Raw genomic sequence first — 26,303 nt, forward strand, 5'->3', positions numbered from 1 at the left:
CAGCCAGGGAACCGGCATTTCAAATAGCAAAAATGTTTGCTAGAGCCTTCCCACCGAGTGACCACGCTCCTCAGTTCAGTTACGAGTAAAAGAGAAATAGAGGAGACAACTCCAAGGGGAGGTGGGCGGGTTTGTAAGGATTATCAGTCTGCTGTCCTTGGAAAATATCTGCTACAGGTAAGTATTTTCGCTTTCTCCAAAGACACGCAGGCTGAAATAATCATCACAAGTGGGGTATCCCTAGCATCCAGGCTCATTCAAAACAACAAACGTTGGTCAATTGGGCCTCACAACAGCAAGGAAGCAACATAGATTAACCTGAAACTATATACAAACTAGCTGAGAGTGGAGCCTGGAGCAGAACAGGCCTAGGGGGGTGGAGTTGGATTCTAAACCCAAAAACAGATTCTGCACCAACTGCCCAAACTGATTGTCTTGGGTATCCTGCTCAAGGTAGTAGAGTGATGTGAATGTGTGGACTGAAGACCACGTTGCAGCCTTGCAAATCTCTTCAATGGAGGCTGACTTTAAGTGAGCCACCGACACAGCCATGGCTCTGACATTGTGAGCCGTGACATGGCCCTCCAGAGTCAGTCCAGCTTGGGCATAAGCGAAGAAAATGCAATCTGCTAGCCAACTGGAAATGGTGCGTTTACCGAAGGTGACTCCTCTCCTTTTGGGATCAAAAGAAACAAACTGGGCGGACTCTCTGAAGGGCTTCATCTACTCCACGTAAAAGGCCAATGTTCTCTTGCAGTCCAAGGCGTGCAAGCTGCTTTCGCCAGGGTGGGCATGAGGTTGGGGAAAAAATGTTGGCAAGACAATTGACTGGTTCAGATGGAACTCAGACACCTCCTTCGGCAGGAACTTAGGGTGCGTGCAGACGACTACTCTGTTGTGATGACATTTAGTATAAGATGCATCCATTACTAGGGCCTGAAGCTCACTGACCCTACCAGCTGAAATAACAGCCACCAAAAAAATGACCTTCCAGGTCAAGTACTTCAGATGGCAGGAATTCAATGGCTCAAAAGAAGCTTTCATCAGCTGGGTGAGAATGACGTTGAGATCTCATGACACTGGCGGAGGTTTGACAGGGGGCTTTGACAAAAGCAAACCTCTCATGAAGCGAACTAAAGCCTGTCCAGAGATAGGCTTACCTTCTACACACTGATGATAAGCACTAATTGCACTAAGGTGAACTCGTACGGAGTTGGTCTTCAGACCAGACTCTGATACGTTTAGAAGGTATTCAAGCAGGGTCTGTGTAAGACAAGAAAGGGGAACTGCGGCCTTGCTGTCACACCAGACAGCAAACCTCCTCCATTTAAATGAGTCACCTCTTAATGGAATCTTTCCTGGAAGCCAGCAAGACTCTGGAGACACCCTTCGAAAGACCCAAGGAAGTGAATTCTAAGCTCTCAACATCCAGGCCTTGAGAGCCAGAGACAGGAGGTTGGGATGTAGAAACGACCCCTCGTTCTGTGTGATGAGAGCTGGGAAACACACCAATCTCCACGGTTCTTCGAAGAGCAATTCCAGAAAAAGAGGGAACCAAATCTGACGCGGCCAGTAGGGCGCAATCAGGATCATGGTTCCACGGTCTCGCTTGAATTTCAGCAAAGTCTTCCCTACCAGAGGTATGGGAGGATACGCATACAGAAGGCCTGTTCCCCAATGTAGGAGAAAGGCATCTGATGCTAGTCTATCATGGGCCTGAAGTCTGGAACCTTGTGGTTCAGTTGAGTGGCAAAGAGATCCATCGAGGGGGTGCCCCCATGCTCAGAAGATCTTGTGAGACACGCCCATATTTAGTGATCACTTGTGAGGTTGCATTACCTTGCTCAGCCTGTTGACCAGACTGTTGTTTACACCTACCAAATAAGTGGCTTGGAGAAACATGCTGTGACGGTGCGCCCAATGCCACATCTGGACGGCTTCCTGACACAGAGGGCGAGACCCGGTGCTCCCCTGCTTGTTGGTGTAGTACATCGTAACCTGATTGTCTGTTTGAATTAAGATAATTTGGTTGGATAGCCGATCTCTGAAAGCCTTCAGAACGTTCCAGATCACTCGAAGCTCCAGGAGGATGATCTGAAGACCTGTTTCTTGGGGGGGGGACCAGGCTCCCTGAGTGTGAAACCCATCTACATGAGCCCCCACAACCCAGGAGTGATGCATCCGTCGTTAGCACTTTCTGTGGCTGAGGAATTTGGAATGGATATCCCATGGTCAAATTGGATCGAATCGTCCACCATTTAAGAGAATGCGCAAAGTCAATGGACACATGGATGACATCTTCTAGGTTCCCTGTGGTCTACCACTGAGAAGTTAGGGTCCATTAAGCAGATCTCATGTGCAGTTGTGCCATGGGCGTAACATGAACTGTGGAGGCTATGTGCCACAAGAGTCTCAACATCTGCCGAGCTGTGACTTGCTGTGACGCTCGAACCTTGGACATTAGAGACAGAAGGTTGTCTGCCCACGCCTCGGGAAGATCGGCTCGAACCGTTCTCGTGTCGAGCAATGCTCCAATGAATTCTAATTTCTGAACCAGAGAGAGATGGGACTTGGGAGTAATTTATTACGAACCCTAGGAGTTCCAGCACCTGAATAGTCTTCCGCATGGACTCCTGAGCACCGTCCTCCAAGGTGCTCTTCACCAGCCAATCGTTTAGAAAAGGGATCACATGCATTCCTAGCCTGCATGGTGATGCTGCAACTATCACTAGGCATTTTGTGAAAACTCTGGGAGCTGACACTAGGCCAAAGGGCAGAACGTGGTACTGGAAGTGCTGCATTCCCAGTCAAAATCGAAGATACCTCCCTGTGAACTGGAAGTATCGGGATGTGTGTATATGCGTCCTTCAAGCCCAGAGAGCATAGCCAATTGTTTTCCTGAATCATGGGAAAAAGGGTGCCCAGGGAAACCATCCTGAACTTTTCTCAAACCAGGAATTTGTTCAGTCCCCTTAGGTCTATGACGGGACGGTTCCCCCCTGTTTTCTTCTGCAGAAGGAAGTACCTGGAATAGAATCCCAGCCCTTCTTCCCCTGCTGAAATAGGTTCGACCACATGGGTATTTAGAAGGGCGAGGAGTACAAGCACCTGTCTGTCCAGAGCGCTGAACAAATGAGCTCTCGTGGGCAATTTGGAGGTATGGATTCCAGATTGAGGGTGCACAGAAGAGAGTGTATACGAACAGCTTGAAAATCTAAAGGTGGACAAAGCCATGGGACCGGACAGGATCCACCCCAGGATATTGAGGGAGCTCAGAGAGGTTCTGGCGGGTCCTCTTAAAGATTTGTTTAATAAATCCTTGGAGATGGGAGAGGTTCCGTGGGATTGGAGAACAGCGGATGTGGTCCCTCTTCACAAAAGTGGTGATAGGGAAGAAACTGGAAACTACAGGCCGGTAAGCCTCAATTCGGTAATTGGAAAAGTAATGGAAACAATGCTGAAGGAAAGGATAGTGAATTTCATGGGAGCCAATAAGTTGCAGGATCCGAGCCAACATGGTTTTACCAAAGGGAAATTGTGCCAAATGAATCTCATTGAATTCTTCGACAGGGTGACCGGAGAATTGAATCAAGGATGTGCTATAGAGGTAATCTACTTAGACTTCAGCAAAGCTTTTCACATGATTCCCCATAGGAGGCTCTTGAATAAACTTGATAGGCTGAAGATAGGACCCAACATGGTGAACTGGATTAGGAACTGGTTGATGGACAGACGCCAGAGGGTGGAGGTTAATGGAATTCACTCGGATGAGGGAAAGGTGAGTAGTGGGGTGCCTCAGGGATCGGTACTGGGGTTGATTCTGTTCAATATATTTGTGAGTGACATTGCTGAAGGGTTAGAAGGTAAAGTTTGCCTTTTTGCAGGCGATACCAAGATTTGTAACAGAGTGGACACCCCGGAAGGAGTGGAAAACATGAAAAAGGATCTGCAGAAGCTAGAAGAATGGTCTAATGTTTGGCAATTAAAATTCAATGCGAAGAAATGCAAAGTGATGCACTTAGAGAGCAGAAATCCACGGAAGACGTATGTGTTAGGCGGTGAGAGTCTGATATGTACAGGTGGGGAGAGGGATCTTGGGGTGACAGTATCTGAGGATCTGAAGGCGAAGAAACAGTGTGACAAGGCGGTGGCTGTAGCAAGAAGGTTACTAGGCTGTATAGAGAGAGGTGTGACCAGCAGAAGAAAGGAAGTGTTGATGCCCCTGTACAAGTCATTGGTGAGGCCCCACCTGGAGTATTGTGTTCAGTTTTGGAGGCCGTATCTTGCTAAGCATGTAAAAAGAATTGAAGCGGTGGAAAGAAAAGCTACAAAAATGGTATGGGATTTGTGTTACAAGATGTATGAGGAGAGACTTGCTGACCTGAACACGTATGCCTTGATTTTCTCTCCTCTCATGCCATCCTCGATCCGCTGCAATCCGGTTTTCGCCCTCTACACTCGACAGAAACAGCACTCACTAAAGTCTGTAATGACCTGTTCCTTGCAAAATCCAAAGGTCACTACTCCATCCTCATCCTCCTCGACCTATCCGCCGCTTTTGACACTGTCAATCATAATCTACTCCTTGCCACACTATCCTCATTTGGATTCCAGGGCTCTGTCCTCTCCTGGTTCTCCTCTTATCTCTCCCACCGTACCTTCAGAGTACATTCTCATGGATCTTCCTCTACCCCCATCCCACTCTCTGTTGGTGTTCCTCAGGGATCTGTCCTTGGACCCCTTCTTTTTTCAATCTACACCTCTTCCCTGGGCTCGCTGATCTCATGGTTTCCAATATCATCTTTATGCTGACGATACCCAGCTTTATCTCTCCACACCAGACATCACTGCGGAAACCCAGGCCAAAGTATCAGCCTGCTTATCCGACATTGCTGCCTGGATGTCCAACCACCACCTGAAACGGAACATGGCCAAGACCAAACTCATTCTTTCCACCCAAACCCACTTCTCCTCTCCCTCCACTCTCTATCTCAGTTGATAACACCCTTCTCCTCCCCGTCTCATCTGCCCGCAACCTCGGAGTCATCTTCGACTCCTCCCTCTCCTTCTGAGCATATCCAGCAGATAGCCAAGACCTGTCGCTTCTTTTTCTATAAAATCAGCAAAATTCGCCCTTTCCTCTCTGAGCACACCACCCGTACTCTCATCCATTCTCTCATTACCTCTCGCCTTGACTACTGCAACCTACTCCTCACTGGCCTCCCACTTAACCATCTATCCCCCCTTCAATCCGTTCTGAACTCTCCTGCGCGTCTTATCTTCCGCCTAGACCGATATGCTCATATCACCCCTCTCCTCAAGTCACTTCACTGGCTTCCGATCAGGTACCGCATACAATTCAAGCTTCTCTTATTAACCTACAAATGCACTCAATCTGCAGCCCCTCATTACCTCTCTACCCTCATCTCCCCTTACGCTCCTACCCGTAACCTCCGCTGACTGGACAAATCCCTCCTCTCAGTACACTTCTCCACCACTGCCAACTCCTGGCTCCGCCCTTTCTGCATCGCCTCACCCTATGCTTGGAATAAACTCCCTGAGCCCATACGCCAAGCCCCCTCCCTGCCCATCTTCAAATCCTTGCTCAAAGCCCACCTCTTCAATGTCACTTTCGGCACTTAACCATTATTCATCTATTCAGGAAATCTAGACTGCCCCAATTTGATTGACTGCACTTTTTTGACCTTTAGATTGTAAGCTCCTTCAAGCAGGGACTGTCCTCTGTGTTAAATTGTACAGCGCTGCGTAACCCTGGTAGCGCTTTATAAATGTTAAGTAGTAGTAGTAGTAGTAGTAGTATACTCTGGAGGAAAGGAGAAACAGGGATGACACGATACAGACGTTCAAATATTTGAAAGGTATTAATCCGCAAACAAACTTTTTCCGGAGACGGGAAGGTGGTAGAACTAGAGGACATAAAATGAGATTGAAGGGGGGGCAGACTCAGGAAAAATGTCAGGAAGTATATTTTCACGGAGAGAGTGGTGGATACTTGGAATGCCCGCCGAAGGGAGGTGGTGGAGATGAAAACGGTAACGGAATTCAAAAATGCGTGGGATAAACATAAAGGAATCCTGTTCAGAAGAAATGGATCCTCAGAAGCTTAGCAGAGATTGGGTGGCAGCACCGTTAGTTGGAAGGCGGGGCTAGTGCCTGGCAGACTTCTACGGTCTGTGCCCTGAAAGTGGTAGATACAAATCAAGGTCAGGTATACAGTAGCACATATGAGTTTATCTTGTTGGGCAGACTAGACGGACCGTACAGGTCTTTTTCTGCCGTCACCTACTATGTTACTATGGGGCTCACTTTCAAAGTACTTAGACTTACAAAGTTCCATAGATTACTATGCAACTTTGTAAGGCTAAGTGCTTTGAAAATACACCTCTATGTATCCTAACCGGACTATTTGAAGAACCTACCGGTCGGAGGTTATGAGAGGCCACCTTTGGTGAAAAACATTAACCTCCCCACAACCGGCAAGTCACCCAGTATGGATACTTTTACTGCAGCTATGCTCTCTTGTACCCACTCAAAAGCCCGTCCCTTGCTTTTGCTGTGGAATAGCAGGGGTCTTGGGCAAAACACTGTTAATGGGAACGAGCATGCTGGGGCTGAGCCTGGGTAGGCTGGCAGACGCCGGAGTGTACCTACGCCTAGAATAGGAATAGGGAGCACTCCGTGACCCACTAAAATACCTCCTAGTTGAGGTGATAGCAGAAGGCGCCCAGCGAGAGAGAGAAGTCGTAGCATCTGTGTGCTTGTTGATCTGATCAAGTAGATCTTCCATCTTCTCTCTGAAAAGATTATCCCCCTGGCAAGGAACATCCGCTATCCTCTGCTGGACCAAATGGTCCAGGTCAGAAACACGCAGCCATGAGAGTCTGCACATTGCTATGCCTTGAGCAGAGATCCTGGATGCTACATTAGAAGTGTCAAATGCACCCCTGGTCAGAAATTACGACATACCTTCTGCTGTTTGATCAGCTGGCGAAAAGGTTCGGCCTGCTCGGGAGGGAGGGCATCGACCAAACTAGACAGCTGCCACACCGAGTTCCACAAGTGAATGCTCGTGAAGAGCTGATTTGATTGTATACGGGCAGCAAGCATGGTGGCCTGATACATTTTCCTCCCAAAAGAGTCCAAGGTCCTAGCTTCTCTATCTGGGGGAGCTGAAGCATAGTCTCTAGAACTCTTGGCTCTTTTGAGGGCGGAGTCCACCACCATGGAGTTGTGGAGTAACAGAGACCTCATCAACCCAGGTTCCCCGTGGATCCAATACTGAAAATCAGCCTTTTTCGGGACTATGGGAGAGACGCCCAGTTTTGCATAATGACTTCCCTGTGTACCTTATGCAAAGGAGCTGTCGCTTTAGGTGGAGAGGTGTAGTCCAGGACCTCGAGCATCTCAGCCCTGGGCTCATCCTCCATGTCTATGAGGAATGGAATGGCCTGAGCCATTTCCCACAAAAAAATGAGAAGGAGAGGCTCTCAGGAGGAGACAGTCTCCTTTCAGGTGGAGGGGAAGGTTCAGAGGGAATACCAAAGGACTCATCTGAGAAGTACCTGGAATCTTCCTCTGACTCAGAACGTTCTTCCTCAGTGTCAAAGAGCACTTCCTTCAGTGACTTCCGAGACCAAACCCGCCTCGACGCTGAAGACCCGTGGTCTCGATGGCGATGTCAAGGAGCTGACCCCCGCATGGACTGCAGCAAAGCTTCCTCCATCGACGTCAATGGGGAGTCGACTTGGGTGGCAGGCGAAACAGGAGCAGCAAGCGGCACTGAGCTCAGAGACCTCACCGCAAGTGGAGGGCCAGATAGAGCTGCAGCAGATGGCATGGTAGGCACAAGCACCCCCGACGTCGATGCAGTGTGACGTAGCATTCCTTCTAGAAGCTCTGGAAGCAAGGCCCGGATCCGCTCATCGAGAGCTGTCATCAGAAACGGCTGTGGGGCCGGTGGAGCAGTCGGTGGCGAAGCTGCCTGGGGTTCGGGAGAACAAACTGGTATGCTGGGAAACCAACACGTCGACACCTCTTGTATGGAGGGGGAGCGGTCCTCCCGGCGTCAATGCTTCTCGGGTGCCCATGTCCTCGGCGCCCCGGAGCTCCCGGCACCATGTGTCGAGGAAGGTGTCAGTGCTTCTTAGCCTTCGCTCGATGCACCTCACCGAGGCTCCTCAGTGCCGACGTCTCATCCCTACGTCTCCTCGGGGTCGGGTCCAACGATGGACGGTCCCCGGGGGTCTGCATAGCAGGAAGCCTCAAGGCAGGTGGAGACCCACTCGATGACTTGCTGCTCCCAATGTGTCGAGGTCTCTTAGGAGCCATGCCTACCTCCACTCCCGAAGTTGATGCCTCCCTCGATGCCTAAGGACCAGACCGAGCTCCAAAAAGTTTTCTCTCTGGGCTTCTCGAGCCAGTTGAGTCCTTTTCTTCATACAAAGCCACAGGGCACAACGAGCCAGGCTATGGTCGGGCCAAATGCACTGAATACACCACAAATGGGTATCAGTGCCTGAGATGGTCCGGTTGCACAGAGAACAGCGTTTGAAGCCACTGGGAGTCTTTGATGACATGGAAGGGAAGACTGCCCTAGCCAAATAAAAAAAACGCGATTGTGCTGAAAAATAAAGCACAAAAAAGGGGAAACCCCCCCGGCCGAGAAGGTCTAAGGACGGCCACAACTAAAAATAAAAGGAAGAAACTTGACGCGGGTCAAAACAAAAGCTAAGAATAAGAGGGAACTTTTTTTTTTTAAAACAATATTGAAAAGAAAGGAGAAAAAAAAAGGCTAAACGCCACAGAAAAAAAAGGCATAGAAGGCTCTCCCGGGTGAGCCAGAAATCAACTGCCACTCCTCATGCGGGAAAAAAAGTAACTGAGGAGCACGGTCGCACAGTGGGCAGCAACGCACTTGGCGCATGTGTAGTCAGACGTGCTTAGAAGGCTCTAGCAAACTTTTTTGCTATTTCAAATGCCTGTTCCACTTGTGAGGATTATTTCAGCCTGCTTGTCCTCAGAGGATTTTTTTTTTAACCTTTGCACTTGACAAGATTTTTGATTGATAAACTCTCTCAGCAGCAGTGACATACCTAGCTTGGTTGCCACCTGGAACGGAGAACACCCCTCCTCCAGACATGTCACCCCCCCCCAACTGCCACCTGCTGTCACCTCCCTTCCTCCAGTAAAGGGGTGCACTAAGCAGTTGAACAGCTGTGGGTTCTGCCGGTCCCCTTCCTCGGAACAGGAAGTTGATGTCGGAGGGGGCACGGCCGACAGCCACTTGACTGCTCAGGGCACCTCCTTACTGCCTGCACCAGAGGTGGACTGCATACATCGCCCCCCCCCCCCCCCCCTTTGATACGTCACTGCTCAGTAGTATTCAAGTGTTTTTCTTTGATGCCTTCTAATAGAATTATATTTTTATAGGCCTACATTTAGCATTAGTCACTCCTTCTTTAGAACAGAAAATTATATTTTCTTTTTTTCTCCGTTTTCTCCTCGTTATAGAACAAGCTCCCCCTCTTTTTTTTTTTTTAGGACTACCATTAGAATTAGGTCAGTAATGTTATAAAAAAATTATGCCTTACTTGATAATTTTCTTTCCTTTAGTCACAGCATATAAATCCAGAAACTGATAGGTTATGTCCAACTACCAGCAAGTAGAGAAAGAGAGCATAACTGAACTGTCCTATAGGACAGTGATTAGAAAATGATACAGGAACAAAGTTTTACCCTGTCCCCACCCTATCTACACAAGCCTCTGTTACGATTTTATATTTAAATCTTTTTATTAAAGTATAAGAGAGAAACAATATTATGTACAACAGCAAATAGAAAGCAGTAATACAGAGCAAGGATCAACAAAACCCCATCTCCTCTCCCTCTCCATAAACATCCCCTTGCCCTAAACTCCCTGCCTCACTTACAAAGGCGCCAGAAACAGCCTAACTTCTACTACCCCGAGGAAACTTAACTCACCTTGTTAAAAGCATCCGGGGGAACAAAATACAACCCACTCTGTATGCGATGGCATACCCATTTATGGGTCCGGGTCCACCCAGTAGCAGGACACCTATGATGTGGCTGGAGATGATCCCCAATCTCCACCAGCCAAAAACTCCACAACAACTCTCCCTCCCGCATACCTTTTAAATAGCAGATAATCGCCAGCAGCGATCGATACTCACTGCTCGTGCCAGCCCCCTCAGCCTTCCTTCTGATGCAACTTCGTTTATGCATAGACAGAAGTACCACAGGAAGTTGTGTCAGAGGGAAGGCCATGGGGCTGGCACAAGCAGCGAGTATCAGTCGCTGATTGCTGTCGGCGAAGACCTACTACTTAAAAGGTACACACAGGGTGGGATGGGGGAGGGGGGTTGAGAGACCATATGGCATGTGGGCGGGCAGGAGAGGGAGAGACCAAGTCGTCTGGGGGCAGGGATGGGGTTCTTCTTTCCACCCACCTTGGGTCCAGGCCCACCCAAAATTGGGTATCTGGCTATGGCCCCGTCTGTATGCCCTAGCAGGAGAGAAATATGCCCTATAAAGCAGCTGATACCAGTACTCCCTACACAACGGTTTTCAACCCAGTCCTCGGGGTACACCCAGCCAGTTGGGGTTTTCATGGGGATATCCTCAAAATCCCAACTGGCTGGGTGTTCCCAAAGGACTGGGTTGAACTGCCTTATACTCTCGAACTGTTATTTTTTAATCCGTGGATGAATAAGTTATCAACAATATCAATAATTTATTATAATGCCATAAGTCTTCTATCCATCCACCATGGTTCACTACAAATAGTTAACAATGCAACTGCCAGAAGGTTGGCTGGTTCCAGGTTTTGGGAGCACATCACACCAGTCTTGTATTATTGCATTCTTCCCACTGTGTAGCACATGGTTTTTATGTAATTAAAATAGCTAATGCACTGTCAGATGTCTAGATTTAACCAAAATCTACACACAGCTATTAGAGAGAAATCTGTTAACCAGATTTAGGTATGAAATTCTCTTGACCAAGTAAAGTGGATTATGAAACTCAATGGCACAAGAGGAATAGTTGGACAATCTATTCTACACAGAACATTCATAATATGAGTATTCTGGATAGAATAGATTATGTCAGAGACCAGCTATTCCACTCATACTATTGATTTAACCATGTAGATCAGTGTAGTAAACACCGGCTCAAGGCAGCTACTCAAAACCTTAAAGGTCACCTTTGTATTAAGATGTAAGATCAGGACAAGTAAAATGCATCCACAAGTTTGCTGCCTTTATGTAAAAGGACATGCTGTTTGAGATACCTAGAAGTTAAAATTTTTCAGATAAGGTGAATGAATAATAGAAATGTATTTATTTTAAAAAAAAGTCAGCCCTGCATATTGTGCCTTGAGGCTTTATTAATCAGTTTTATATACTCTCTCTCTCTCGTAGGCTGTCTAGTCAGAAGTACACAATTTAAAACAGTAAGAGGATACAGGTGGATATCTACACAACAGAAATAACCTGCCCCAAGGAAAATAGACTGAGCTGCGTGCTTAAACAAGATATTAACTGCAATACAAATAAGCTATGGGTAGTTTCAGGCCTAGCTCAGAAAAAAGGGTGTACAAACCAGAAAATAAAAAGAAAGGACAGAACATACGGTACACTGTTTATCACTTCTATAGTGCTACTAGACAAATGCAGTATAGAAAAATGTGTTGCCTGATAATCTTCTTTCCTACCATACCATCTTCCGCTGGTAGATGGGTTATGACCACCTACCAGCGGAAACAGAGAAAAGTAGTTCTTGTGATTCGCCCCTTAAAGGTATGCTCAGTATTTCGATTAGCCAAGCAGTAGTACCTGTGACCATAGTAGTGGCCAGTATAGACAACTCGTGTCCAGCTGTCTCAATCATCCAAGAAAATGAAGAAAAGGAGGTGCATACACCAACAGCATACAGATGCTGATGCTGCAGAAGTGTGAGAGTGAGCACAGAAAAAAAACACACCCCAAAGTTACCACAAGACAAGAAACCGGTAGGAGGAAAGGTAAGAAAGTGTCTGGACTGGTCTGGTAGGACTAAAGGAAAGAAAATTATGAGGTAAGACATAATTTTCCTTCTTTGTCATCATTCCAGACCAGTCCAGACTAATGGGATGTAGCAAAGCAGTATCCAAAAGGGACAGGTTTAAATAAAAAGTGGAAATAGGTAGGAGATAACTGGGTAAAACCCTGAAGCTAAAGGTGAAGTGAGAATATTTACGTAGTTCTGCCCCAAGGAATAAGTAGACTACCTGGTAAACAAGAGGAAAAACTTCCACAATCACGGCTGAAAAACAGCAAGTGATATGAGGCTCAAGTCTAAAAACGACATGCAACATGAAAGAAGATTCCCTAATTCGAGAGTTGAAGCACTAAATACAGTCAGTGCAGAGAAGCAGAAGGCCAAATGTTGTAGCTGGAGCAGACAACAAAAGTTAAGAGATTAGAAGCAAAGGGCCATTGTGTCAGAAGCAAAGGGCCACTGTGTCAGCCCTCACCTTCCAGTGGGTGAAAACACACATTTTTGCACCTCCAAAATCAAAAACAAAGAGTGGAGGTTGTACCTCATAGCAAAAATATGGGAATTTGAAGAGCTCCCAAAGAATAGCTGGTGAGGTAAGTAGAAGGGAATACCACAATCGGGAAATCATAAGCAACTCAGGAAGACCCATCTGCAAGATTCAAGAATGGGGAAAACAAGTGTCAATCCAAAGCACTAAGGAATGGAGCTACTGCAGGGCACATAGCAAGATTCTAAGGTCAGGAGAGAGAAAGGAAAACTCCATCCCCTGGCACTAAGGGCCAGACCGCAGAGACTGTGAAGGAATTCTGGACTATCTGAAGGCCAGCAAAACACTAACTATGAGAGGCAGATGACTGCAATCAAACTAATGCCAAACAGCTCAGTAGAAAACTGAAAAAGTAATTATGGTCCAGACTGACAGTGCCATCAGCAACAAGGCACAACTGTTCCAGAGCAGTACAGAGGCTTACCCAGCATAGAGCTGAGAATGCTAAATATCTGCACTGATCAAGAAGGATAGAAACAATCTTGAACTTGACAGATACATAGCCAGAATCCACAGGCATTCATGTGACCAAGAGGAAGCAAACTCAGGCAAAGGAATACCAGCAAATATTGCATAGTATACTAGTCTTCTGCAAAGGAAGAAACTGCACTCTGGAAACAAAAACAGACGCATCTGGCATCCTACGACAGAGGGCCATGCAGATGGAGACCAAACTTGGGCGCAGTACTCATACAGAGAAGGAACAAAAGGAAGCCGACTCAAGCAAAGGAATACCAGCAAATATTGCATAGAATACTAGTTTTCTGCCAAAGGAAGAAACTGTGCTCTGGAAACAAAAACAGACACATCTGGCATCCTACAACAGAGGGTCATACAGACATGGGCACAGTACTCATGTAGAGAAGCAACAAAGCTTGCCACATGAAAGGAGCCATAATCCACAGAAAGAAAAACTCTGTTACAGGCACAGCAGCAGAGCTGTGCCTCACAATAAGATATAGAGCCTTGGCCCAACAGTGAAAAATGGAGCTCTGTTCCCTATACAGAGAAAAAAAATGTGCCTTCCATTCAGACAAGATTCGCATTAAGAGCTATAGCCAAGATGCCTGTGTGGAGATGGGTCATTCTGCACAGCCTCAGAAGGAGCCACATACTATGTACAACGATGGAAAAGGGAATGTGACTCAAGATGGACATGAAACTGCACATGCAGAGATGTACCAATGTTCCAGAGCCAGAGATGGAATCATGTGAGATACCCAGAAGGCATCTGAGCCTCAGACTTCAGGAAAAATCCGAGAGTCAGGGATAGAGCCAAGCTCCACCAGCAAAGAAATTGCTGATATCTATACTCCAGCGCCAGAGAAGGCAAAATAGACAATGGAAAGAGAATGGTCTGTGCACCAGTACGAGGGGCATCCAAATCATAGATAGATTTATGCTCTACATCCAGAGATGGATCAACTATCCACATTCAGAGAAGGGTGTGGACCAACATCCAGAGAAGAGCTCCCGCCTCAACTCCAGCAAAGCTTCCTCCACCGACATCGAGGAGGTTCTGACTTGGGTGGCAGTTGACACCGTAGCCACACGTGACACCAGCATCAGGGGCCGTACCACAGGCTGAGGGCCAAGTGCACCCCAGGTGCTGATGCACACCGTTGCAAGAGGGCATCCAGCAGTTCAGGAAGCAAGGCCCAGATACGCTTATCAAGTGCCGATACCAGGAAAGGTTGGGACGTAGGCTCCAAGAAAGGCTGCAGAACTGATGGGGCCAAGATAGGAGGCGGGTCCTGGCTACTAGAGGACAGACACATCAGCACCTTCTGAACAGAGGGGAACGGTCCTCCCGGTGCCAGCTCTTCTCAGGTGCCGAAACCCTTGACATCCCGGAGCTCCTGGCACCTTGCGTTGAGGACGACCAACAATGATGCTTCTTGGCCTTTGCCTAAAGCTTGGCATCGAGGCTCCTCGGTGTCGACGAGGATAACGTCGAATCCTCACCTCGGGGTCTGGAACGACGCTGGACGGTCCTGGGGGCCCTGCATAGCAGACGGCATTCAGACAGGTGGAGACCCACTCGCACTACTGCTCACAGTGTCACGAGGCCCAGTAGCAGCCATGTGGACCGATGCAGACTTCGACGCCAACAACCTCAATGCCAACATTGAACAATCTGACCTGGCTCCAAAAATCCTCTCACGTCGAGTATCTCTGGCAACCTGGGTCCGCTTCTTCATCCGAAAAGAGAGGACACAACAGGGCTATGGTCAGGCCCTAAACCCTGAAGACAACAAGAATGGGTGTCCTTGCCAGAGATGGTCCGATTGCACCGGGTACAGCGCTTGAAGCCACAGAGAACTTGAGTGGATATGGATGGAAAACCCACAAATCAAACAAATCGATGGTGCCTGAGAAAAGGGGAAAGACACCAGAAAAAAGAACAGGGAAAAACCAAGCCAAAGTCAAGACCTAAAACGCAGCCTAGTGATGCAGAAAACAAAGGAAACTTAAAACTTGGACAAAACTAAAAATGTATGGAAGAGGAAAAAAGAGGAACCCAAACATGGGCACACAGAAAAGTAGTAAAAAAAGTCACCATAAGGAACAAAAAAGCTCTTCCAGATCGAACTTGTGAAGAGACACTAAAAACACAGCCTCTCTTCACCGCAGTAGAAAAAAGTAACTTTGCTCTTGCGGTGGGCGGGAAGGCACTCGCGCACGCGTGGTGGAGCAACACTTGTGCTCCACAAAGCTCTGTTATGCTTGTTAAAAGCTCCGGACCGGGCAACGCGGGATCGTGTTATCCAACTGTGAGAATTAATGGCCTTCTTGTCCTTGGAAAAATAAAATTAAAAAAAAAAGCTGCAGAGAATTCTAAAGACACTTCAAAGAGAAACAAATTGCTATGTTAATTAAATCACTTTCGTACTTCTCTATTGAAAATTCCACTGGTCTTTCCAAATCATTGGAGCGGAACTCCCTGAATGCAGTCCTCCTTTCAGCTCTATCGAGTTTAACTTCTGCACCCCAGTTTTCATTCTCTCCTCCACGATCCACTCTTTTAGGAGGTCGCTTCTGACCTACAAAGAAAAGGAGAAAAAGAATTTTCAGAAAATTCAAAGGGAAAAAGCTGAGCTCCCAACAAAGATTGCACAGATTTTACCACCAAAAAAAAAAAAGTTAGTTCCACCATGGTCTTTGGGTTCTCTCCTTCAAAAGGTTTCACTGGTACAAAGGTGCCCAAGCCAGCGGAGTTTAGTTGCAAATATGGGGAAGAGAGTTTGGGAGTGGCTAGTGAAATAGGAAACTGTGAGAGGTGTTTGTTTTCCCTATTAGAGGAAAAGTGAAGTTACTCACCTCTAGCAGGTATTCTCCTAGCACAACAGAACACACATTACCACATATGGGCGACACGATCTGATTAAGCCCGACATGGACAAGCCAAACATTCTTGTATTTCCTAAAGTCTTTTGGCAGCAGCATACCATGGTTGCATTCTCACACGTGAGCACAGGGGACCAGCAGTATAACAAAAAAAACTTAAGGAATGCAACTCCAAAGGAAAGTGGGAGGGTATTGTGGGTCCTGCTGTCCCCGAACAACACTTGCTACAGGTATCTTCACATCTCCAAGGTCAAACATGACAGCACTTACCACATATGGAAATCCCCAGCTACCAGGCTCAACAAAAACAAACAGACAATAGGGACTCTCAAAAGGCAAGGTTAACCAGAAGCCATTTAACCTAGAACATATATACAATCCTATTGTGTAGGTGCAGCCTGGAATAGAACAAAAATGGGCCTAGGGTGAAGCTGGTTACTAGATTTCAAACAAATTCCACATAAATGTCTGACCAAACCAACTATCATGTCAGGAATCCTACTCAAGGCAGCAGTGTGATGTGAATGTGTGGACTGAAGCCCACATTGCAGCTTTGCAAATCTCAATGGAGGCTGACCTTAAGAGGGTCACCAAAACAGCCATTGTGTGACATTGCAACCATGACATGACCTTCCAGAGTCAGCCCAGACCAGTCTAGCCATAAGTAAAGGAGATGCAATCTGCTAATGAGTTTAACAATGGCTACCACCATCCTGTTTGGGTCTAAAGAAACAAAGGTTAGGTGAACTATGGGCTTTAGTCTGCTCCAGATAGAAGGCTAAAGCACACTTATAGTTCAAGTGTGCTTTCACCAGGATAGGCATGACGTTTTCAGAAAGGTGTTGGTAGAACAATTGACAGATTAAGGTAGAAATTTAACACGACCTTCAGAAGGAACAGGATGGGTGCAAAGAACCACTCATGATGAAACTTCATGTAAGGTGGATCAGCCTCTAGGGCTTGAAGCTTGCTAACCCTGTGTACTGAAGTGACTGCCACCAGAAACAAAATCTTCCAGGTCAAGAAGTCCAGTGGCTCCTAAGGAGTTTTCATCAACTGGGTGAGGACAATGTTGCAGTCTCATAACACAGTGGAAAGTTCGATTGGGGATTCTGTCAAAAGCAAAACCTCTTGTAAACTGAACTAGAGGTTGTACAAAGATGGGCCTACTTTCCACATGGTGATGTTAAGCACCAATTGCACCAAGGTGGCCCCTTACTGAGTTGGTCTCGAGACCAGACTCGGAAATGTGCAGAAAGTATTCAGGCAATTTTTGTGTAGGGCATAAAAAAAGGATCTAAGGCCTTGGTCTCACACCAGACAGCAAATCTCTTCCATTTGAAATTATATGATCTCTTAGTGTCATCTTTCCTGGAAGCAAAAAAACAGAACCTAGGAGATACCTTCAAGCAGTTGGAGGATGCCAGCTCTACACTCTCAACATCTAAGCCGTGAGGGCTAAGGATGGAGTTTGGGGTGCAAGAGAGACTCCTTGTTCTGAGCAATGGTCTAGTCTCCACAATTATTCTGAGGTGAGCTCCAGATCTGACTCGGCCAATAAGGTGCTATGAGGATCATGTTTCCACAGTCCTGCTTGAGTTTCAGCAAAGTTTTCCCTATAAGAGGGATTAAAGGATATGCACAGAGATCCTTCCTCCAACGGAGAAGGAAGGCATCTGACACTAGCCTGCCTTGTGCTCTCAGCCTGGAACAGAACTGAGGGAATTTGTTCTTGAGATGAGTGGCAAAGAGATTCACCAATTTAGGGGGTGGGCCCACTCTCAGAAGATCTGTCAGGCAACATTCATACTCAGTCTGTCTGCTAGGCTGTTATCTTTCCCTGCCAGGTATGTGGCTGTAAGTACCAATGCATAGCTGAAGCCCAATGCCACATCCTGACCACTTCCTGACTAGAGGTACAAATGCATGCCTCCCTGCTGGTTGACACAGTACATCGCAACCTGACTGCCTGAATGAGGATAGATTGGTTCAACAGCCATCTCTGAAAACCGTTAGTGTTCCAAATGGCCTGCAGCTTCAGAAGTTTGATGTAAAGCTGAATCTCCTGAGCAGACCAGTGACCCTGGGTATGAAGCCTATCTATGTAAGTTCCCCAGGCCAGGTTGGACGTATCTGTCATTAGCATCTTGTATGGAATGGAAGTCCCATGACCAGATTGCATCAAATTATCCATTACAAGAGTGACTCCTGCAGAGTGGGAGTGACAAACATCTGCTAGGTTCCCCAAAGCTCGACACCCCTCGGCAGCTAGGGTCCACTGAGCCTGTCTCTCAAATGGACATACACCATAGGAGTGACATGTACCATCAAGGCTATGTGGCCCAACAACCTCAACATCTGCTGAGCTGTGACCTGCTGGTTCTGATAGAACTGCAAAGCAATGGCAATTAATGCTTCAGCCCAGGCATTCAGAAAGAAGGCCCATGACTGAACAGTGTCTATCAGGGCTCCAATGAACTGCTGAACAGAAAGGAGGTGGAACTTTCGTAATTTAAAACAAAACCCTAGTTGCTTCAAAGCCCAGATGCTTATCCACATATTTTCCTGAGCACCACCTCTTGATGTGCTCTTGGACCAGCCAATCGTCCAAGTAGGGAAACGCATGCACTCCCAGCCTGTGTAAACACCCTGCGACTATGGCAAGGCATTTGATAAAGACTTGGGGAGCAGATGCAACGCCAAAGGCAGGATGCAATACTGTCAGTAATGTTTCCCTACTCGAAATCAGAGATACTGCCTGTGATCTGGACATATTAGTATGTAGGTATAAGCATCCTTTAAGGTCAGATAGCATAGCCAATCATTTGCCTGAATATTTAGGGTGCATAGGGCAGACATTCTGAACATTTCCTTGACCAGATATTTGTTCAGTGTCCTTAGGTCTAGGATGGGAAGAAATCCCCGTGTCTTATTGGGCATGATGAAGTACTTGGAATAGAATCCCTTCTTCCTCTGGTGGTACGGACTCAAACACATGGGCCTGTAGAAGGGATGAGAGTTCTATGCGAAAAACCTGGTCTGAGAGCTGAACTTTTAACGCTCATGGTGGGAAATTTGGAGGAAACTGTTGCCAATTTAAGGTACAACCCCCCCCCCCCCCCCCCCCAAAAAAAAAGGACTATTTGAAGAACCCACCAGTCAGAGATTACAAGGGGCCATCTTATTTGAACAAAAAAAAAAATACAGCCTCCTGGTCCCCCATCGGAGACAGTCTCTTATGGTAGCTACGCTTTCTTGGAGCTAGTCAAAAGCTTGTCTATTGCTCTGACTACAGAACAGGCCGAGCATTCTGGGGCCACTGCTGCTGAGGGCAAGAGCGGGGTCCTTGGGATTCCTGGGAAGGGGGAGGCAGAGGAGTACACCTTTACCTTTGAGAGTAGTAAGATCGCCGTTGGACACCACCCAAAAACCTCTAAGTAGAGGTCACAGAAGGAGAGGGCTGAGAAAGCGACTTCATAGTGTCAGTTCTTTTCATGATTAAGTCAGCAACCTGCTCCACTTTGTTCCCAAAATGATTATCACCTCAGCAAGGGACATCTGCCAGTTTTCCTGAACTGCTGGTTCTAGGTCTGAAACAGTGTTACACAAGTCTGCTCATGGCAATACCTATGCAGAAACCCTGAATACCACATTAAAAAGCATCATAGGTTGCCCAGGCCCAGTGCTTTTGACACTCCTTTTGTTTGGCTACTAACTCACAAGTTCTGCAGCTTTGTCCGAGGGCAAAGAATCCACAAACTTCGCTACACCATCTTGTGTTAATAAATCCCAATAAATAAATAAAAGAAATGCACTGTGCACCAAGTTCTGCATATAGATGCTCATGTAGAGCTAATAGGACTGAATGCAGGACACAAGCATACCGCCTTGGTATACCTTCCTCCCAAAAGATTTCAAGGTTCTAGCATCTCAGCCTGGGGGCACTGAGGCATGGGTTCTAGATCTCTTAGCTCTTTTGAGAGCAGATTCAGTCACCATATCATGCTGTGGCAGCCTTTTAGACTCTATAGAGCAATCCTCAAGTTGGGTGTGCTTTCCTAGGCACAAGCTGCACAGAGAGAGGGGTGTCCCAATTCCTCATCTGTTCTGTATGGAGGATGCATGCATGAGCACTGTCATGGCTTCCTTAGGAGGATCCTCAGTCAAGGACGTCCAACATCTCAGTCCTGGGCTTGTCCTCAACTTCACAATCTTGGCCTTGGCCATCTCCCTAAAAAACTTCCTCATTTCAAGGCAGGGAGGGATTTGATGGGAGACAAAGGGAGCCCTCCTCCAAGATATGCTCTGGCTCAACTTCATCCTCCAAGATATGCTCTGGCTCAACTTCAGACGCTCAAGAACAGTCTGAGTCAGCCTCAGCAAAATACTCTCCCCAAGTAGGCATAGTCCGTGTCCACCTTGGTCTACTGGACAAACATCTAGTCTCTGCCGAGGGACAGGCCCTTTACTGGACACCGAGGGAGCTTCCTTCCCCAAATGGGCTAGGGAGGAGCAGTGTCTCTTCCAAGGCTAATGCCAGCACCCAGCAAGGCACCGGCATTAATGGACAGAACCTGGGACTTGAGGATTAGCTGAAGCACAGCCACAGTTGGCAGACACCCTGAAGGCTTTGGCATTGCACCAAGCCAGGATCCACATCAACTCCTCCTGAAAGAGGGCCAAAAGCCACTCCTCAGGGACAGGTATTGGTAACAGCGGGCCTGGTGTCAATAAGGGACAGCTTGTGAAGATGCAGCCAAATTGGAAGGTCCCGGTGTCGCCACTGAACAGCACCGACTCCACAGAAGGAGAAATGGTCCACTCATCGACGATGCTTCTTGGGTACCAGCAGTGCCAATGACCCGGAGCTCCTGGAACTGTGATTTGAGTGGGACTGATGTCAGTGCTCCTTCACTTGATGCAAGGCATCGAGATCCTTCAGTGCCAATGAGGATGATGAATAATGATGCATCCTTGATGTTGGGTCCGATGCAGGTCAGTCTGATGGGGCCGTACTGGCATCTGAGGTCAAGGAAGGGAAGACTTCCTCAATTCCAGTGCCTTTTGAACTTTATACACAAACAGTACCTTCTCATTAACTTGCAGTATGTATGTGTGTGTGTGTGTGGGGGGGGGGGGGGGGGGGGTCCCCAAATCCTCATCTGCACCTACTTCAGGATTCTGTGAACAGGTACTCTCACAGCTTCCTTAGGGGGTTGAGATTAATGTCTCCCAGCGACAGATCTAAAGAGAAGACCTTTGGCTCTTCTTCGGATAATCAAAATCCTATGGCCAGGTGTCAAGCAATTTTTACAACAAAATAAAATAAACTGATCTATCCTCACCCATATCAAATGCACTAAGTACCTGGCAAGATCCCAAAACAGTACAATACATTTTATGCTGCAGATCCTAGAAATAAGCAGTGGATTCTCTCCAACTCCCTGCTAAGGTAACTGCTTTTACTACATTCTCTGGTAACGAATTCCAGAGTTTAATTACGCGTTCAGTGACGAAAAGTTTTCTCCCATTTGTTTTAAATTTACTACTTTGTAGCTTCATCGCGTGCCCCCTAGTCCTAATATTTTTGGAAAGAGTAAACAAGCGATTCACTTCTACCCATTCCACTCCACTCAGTATTTTATAGACCTCTATCATATCTCCCCTCAGCCGTCTATTCTCTAAGCTGAAGAGCCCTAGGCGCTTCAACCTTTTCTCATAGGGAAATCTTCCCATCCCCTTGATCATTTTCGATGCCCTTATCTGTACTTTTTCTAATTTCATTATATCTTTTTTGAGATGATGCGACCAGAATTGAACACAATATTCAAGGTGTGGTCGCACCATAGAGCGATACAAAGGCATTATAACGTCCTCATTTTTGTTTCCAATTCCTTTTCTAATAGTACCCAACATTCTATTTGCTTTCTTAGCTGCCACCACACACTGAGCACAGGATTTCAACGTATCATCAACGATGACGCCTAGATCCCTTTCCTGGTCCGTGACTCCTAATGTGGAACCTTGCATTATGCAGCTATAATTCAGGTTCTTCTTTCCCACATGCACCACTTTGCACTTGCTCACATTAAACATCATTTACCATTTATTTACCCAGTCTCCCAGTCTCGTAAGGTCCTCTTGTAATTTTTCACAGTCTTCTCGCGATTTAACAACTTTGAATAACTTTGTGTTGTCAGAAAACTTAATTACCTCACTAGTTGCTCCCATCTCTAGATCATTTATAAATGCATTAAAAAGCAGCGGTCCCAGCACAGACCCCTGGGGAACCCCGCTATCTACCCTTCTCCATTAAGAATACTGACCATTTAACCCTACTCTCTGTTTTCTATCTTTTAACCAGCTTTTAATTTACAATAGGACACTACCTCCTACCCCATGACCTTGCAATTTCTTCTGGAGTCTTTCATGAGGTACTTTGTCAAACACCGTTTGAAAATCCAGATACACAATATCGACTGGCTCACCTTTATCCACGTTTGTTCACCCCTTCAAAGAAATGTAATAGATTGGTGAGGCAAGATTTCCTGTCACTAAAACCATGCTGGCTTTGTCTCAATCAATACTTTTGAATATGCTCTCTACCATTTTGCCCAGCACTGATGTCAGACTCACCGGTCTATAATTTCCTGGCTCTCCTCTAGAACCTTTTTTTAAGAATCGGGGTTACATTGGCCACCCTCCAATCTTCTGGTAGCATGCTTGATTTTAAAAATAAATTACATATTACTAAACATAGTTCCGCAAGTTCATTTTTCAATTTTATCAGTTCTCTGAGATGAATACCATCTGGTCCAGGAGATTTGCTACTCTTCAATTTGTCAAATTGCCCCATTACATCCTCCAGGTTTATAGCTCGAAACCTTGGGGTCATCTTTGACTCTTCTCTCCTCATATCCAGCAGATCGCCAAGACCTGTCGTTTTTTCTTTACAACATCTGTAAAATCCGCCCCTTTCTGTCCGAGCACTCTACCAAAACCCTCATCCACACCCTTGTCACCTCTCGTTTAGACTACTGCAATCTGCTTCTTGCTGGCCTCCCACTTAGACACCTCTCCCCTCTCCAATCGGTTCAAAACTCTGCTGCCCGTCTCGTCTTCCGCCAGGGTCGTTTACTCATACTACCCCTCTCCTCAAGTCGCTTCACTGGCTCCCTATCCATTTTCGCATTCTGTTCAAACTTCTTCTACTAACCTATAAATGTACTCACTCTGCTGCTCCCCAGTATCTCTCCACACTCGTCCTTCCCTACACCCCTTCCCGTGCACTCCGCTCCATGGATAAATCCTTATCTGTTCCCTTCTCCACTACTGCCAACTCCAGACTTCGCGCCTTCTGTCTCGCTGCACCCTACGCCTGGAATAAACTTCCTGAGCCCCTACGTCTTGCCCCATCCTTGGCCACCTTTAAATCTAGACTGAAAGCCCACCTCTTTAACATTGCTTTTGACTTGTAACCACTCGCCTCCACCTTCCTGTACACATTGATTTTTTTTTTGTTACATTTGTACCCCGCACTTTCCCACTCATGGCAGGCTCAATGCGGTTTACATGGGGCAATGGAGGGTTAAGTGACTTGCCCAGAGTCACCAGGAGCTGCCTGTGCCTGAAGTGGGAATCGAACTCAGTTCCTCAGGACCAAAGTCCACCACCCTAACCACTAGGCCACTCCTCCACTGATTTGCTTACTTTATTTTTTGTCTATTAGATTGTAAGCTCTTTGAGCAGGGACTGTCTTTCTTCTATGTTTGTGCAGTGCTGCGTATGCCTTGTAGCGCTATAGAAATGCTAAATAGTAGTAATAGTAGTATAGAGATGAATACCATTTCTAGCACTAGTACCTCTCCCAAATCTTCCTCGGTGAATACTGAAGCAAAGCATTCATTTAAACTCTCCGCTACGGCTTTGTCTTCCCTAATTGCCCCTTTAACCCCTCGGTCATTTAGTGGTCCAAATGATCCTTTTGCCAGCTTCTTGCTTTTAATATACCTAAAACATTTTTATTATGTGTTTTCGCCTCCAACGCAATCTTTTTTCAAAGTCCCTCTTTGCCTTTCTTATCAGTGCTTTGCATTTTACTTGACATTCTCATGCTGTTTCTTATTATTTTCAGTCAATTCTTTCTTCCATTTTCAGAAGGATTTTTTTTAGCTCCCTTCCTTCACCTCACTTTTTAACCATGCCGGCTGTCATTTGGTCTTAATCCCCAATTTTTTAGTACACAGAATATATTTGGCCTGGGCTTCCAGGATGGTATTTTTGAACAGCATCCACAGCTGATGTCAATTTTTGACCTTCACAGCTGCTCCTCAAGTTTTTTTTTCACTGTTCTTCTCATTTTATCATAGAGGGGCATAATCGAACGGTGCTGACCAAATAGATGGCCGGCCATCTATTTGGCCGGCGCTGCAAAGAGCAGTCCCGAACCATATTATCGAAAAGGATGGCCGGCCATCTTTCGATAATATGGTTGGGGCCAGCCAAATGTCAGAGATGGCCGGCATCGGTTTTCGTCGATAATGGAAACTACTACTACTACTTAACATTTCTAAAGCGCTACTAGGGTTACGCAGCGCTGTACAATTTAACATAAAAGGACAGTTCCTGCTCAAAGAGCTTACAATCTAAAGGATGCCAGCCATCTCAAACCCAGCCAAATCCAAGGCATTTGGTCGTGGGAGGAGTCAGCATTTATAGTGCACTGGAACCCACACATGCCAGGACACCAACAGGGCACCCTAGGGGGCACTACAGTGGACTTCAAAAATAGCTCCCAGGTGCATAGCTCCCTTACCTTGGGTGCTGAGCCCCCCCAAATCCCCCCAAAACCCACTCCCCACAACTGTACACCACTACCATAGCCCTTAGGGATGAAGGGGGCACCTACATGTGGGTACAGTGGGTTTTGGAGGGCTTAACATTTACCACCACAAGTGTAACAGGAAGGGGGAGGATGGGCCTGGGTCCACCTGCCTGAAGTGCACTGCACACACAAAAATCTGCTCCAGGGACCTGCATACTGCTGTCAGGAAGCTGGGTATGACATTTCAGGCTGGCATAGAGGCTGGCAAAAAATATTTAAAATTTTCTTTTAGGGTGGGAGGGGGTTGGTGACCACTGGGGGAGTAAGGGGAGGTGATCCCTGATTCCCTCCGGTGGTCATCTGGTCAATTGGGGCACTTTTTAGAGGCTTGGTCGTAAAAATAAATGGACCAAGTGAAGCCGACGAAATGCTTGTCAGAGACGGCCATCTTTTTTCCATTATCGGCTGAAGCCGGCCATCTCATAACCATGTCCCCGTCCCGCCTTCCATACCCTTCCGAAACGCCCCCTTTAACTTTGGCCGGCTCTGCGACGGAAAGCAGTTGGAGCCGGCCAAAATCGGCTTTCTATTATACCGATTTCGCCGGCTTCAGGAGATGGCTGGCCATCTCCCGATTTGTGTCGGAAGATGGCTGGCGATCTCTTTCGAAAATAAACTGGATAGTCTCCTTTTTTGAAGTTAAACACTAACGTATTGGATTTCCTCTGTGTACTTACTCCAAAGCCAATATCAAATCTGATCATATTATAATCACTGTTATCAAGCAGCCCCAGCACTATTACCTCCATCACCAGATCATGCACTCCACTAATGACTAGGACTAGAATTTTTCCTTCTCTTGTTGTCTCCTGTGCCAGCTGCCCCATAAAGCAGTCCTTGATTTTGTCAAGGCATTTTACCTCCCTAGCATGCCCTGTTATATTCACCCAGTTAATATCGGGGTAATTGAAATCACCCATTATTATTGTGTTGCCCAGTTTGCTAGCCTCCCTAATTTTTTAATAACATTTCTACATCCGTCTGTTCATCCTGGCCAGGTGGACGGTAGTACACTCCTATCACTATCCTTTTCCCCTTTACACATGGAATTTCAATCCATAGGGATTCCAAGATGTGTTTTGTTTACTGCAGAATTTTCAATCTATTTGATTCAAGGCCCTCCTTAACATATAATGCTACCCCTCCACTAATTCAATCCACCCTATCACTACATTATAATTTGTACTCCGGTATGATAGTGTCCTACTGGTTATCCTCCTTTCACCAAGTCTCAGAGATGCCTATTACATCTAATTTTTCATTTAGTGCAATATATTTTAACTCTCCCTTCTTATTTCTTAGGCTTCTGGCATTCGCATATAGACATTTCAAACTATGTTTGTTGTTCCTACTTACCTCATGCTCAGTACTTGACAGTATTAATTTGCAATCTTTTGTCTGATTTTTATTTTTATTTAAGGACACCTGATCTACTATGGTCTTTTT

General features: G+C 46.5%; 1 protein-coding gene across 1 annotated transcript in view; it reads right to left on the reverse strand.

The window, feature by feature from the left end:
• Nucleotides 1–26,303, reverse strand: part of HABP4 (hyaluronan binding protein 4) — a 105,696-nt gene that overhangs the window by 62,893 nt on the left and 16,500 nt on the right. Inside the window, exon 2 of the mRNA XM_030193639.1 lies at nt 15,519–15,669. Coding sequence (XP_030049499.1) covers nt 15,519–15,669 — 151 coding nt within the window. The remainder of the gene's footprint in view (nt 1–15,518; nt 15,670–26,303) is intronic.

This window comes from Microcaecilia unicolor, chromosome 2 (genome assembly GCF_901765095.1).
Source record: "Microcaecilia unicolor chromosome 2, aMicUni1.1, whole genome shotgun sequence".
NCBI lineage: Eukaryota > Metazoa > Chordata > Amphibia > Gymnophiona > Siphonopidae > Microcaecilia > Microcaecilia unicolor.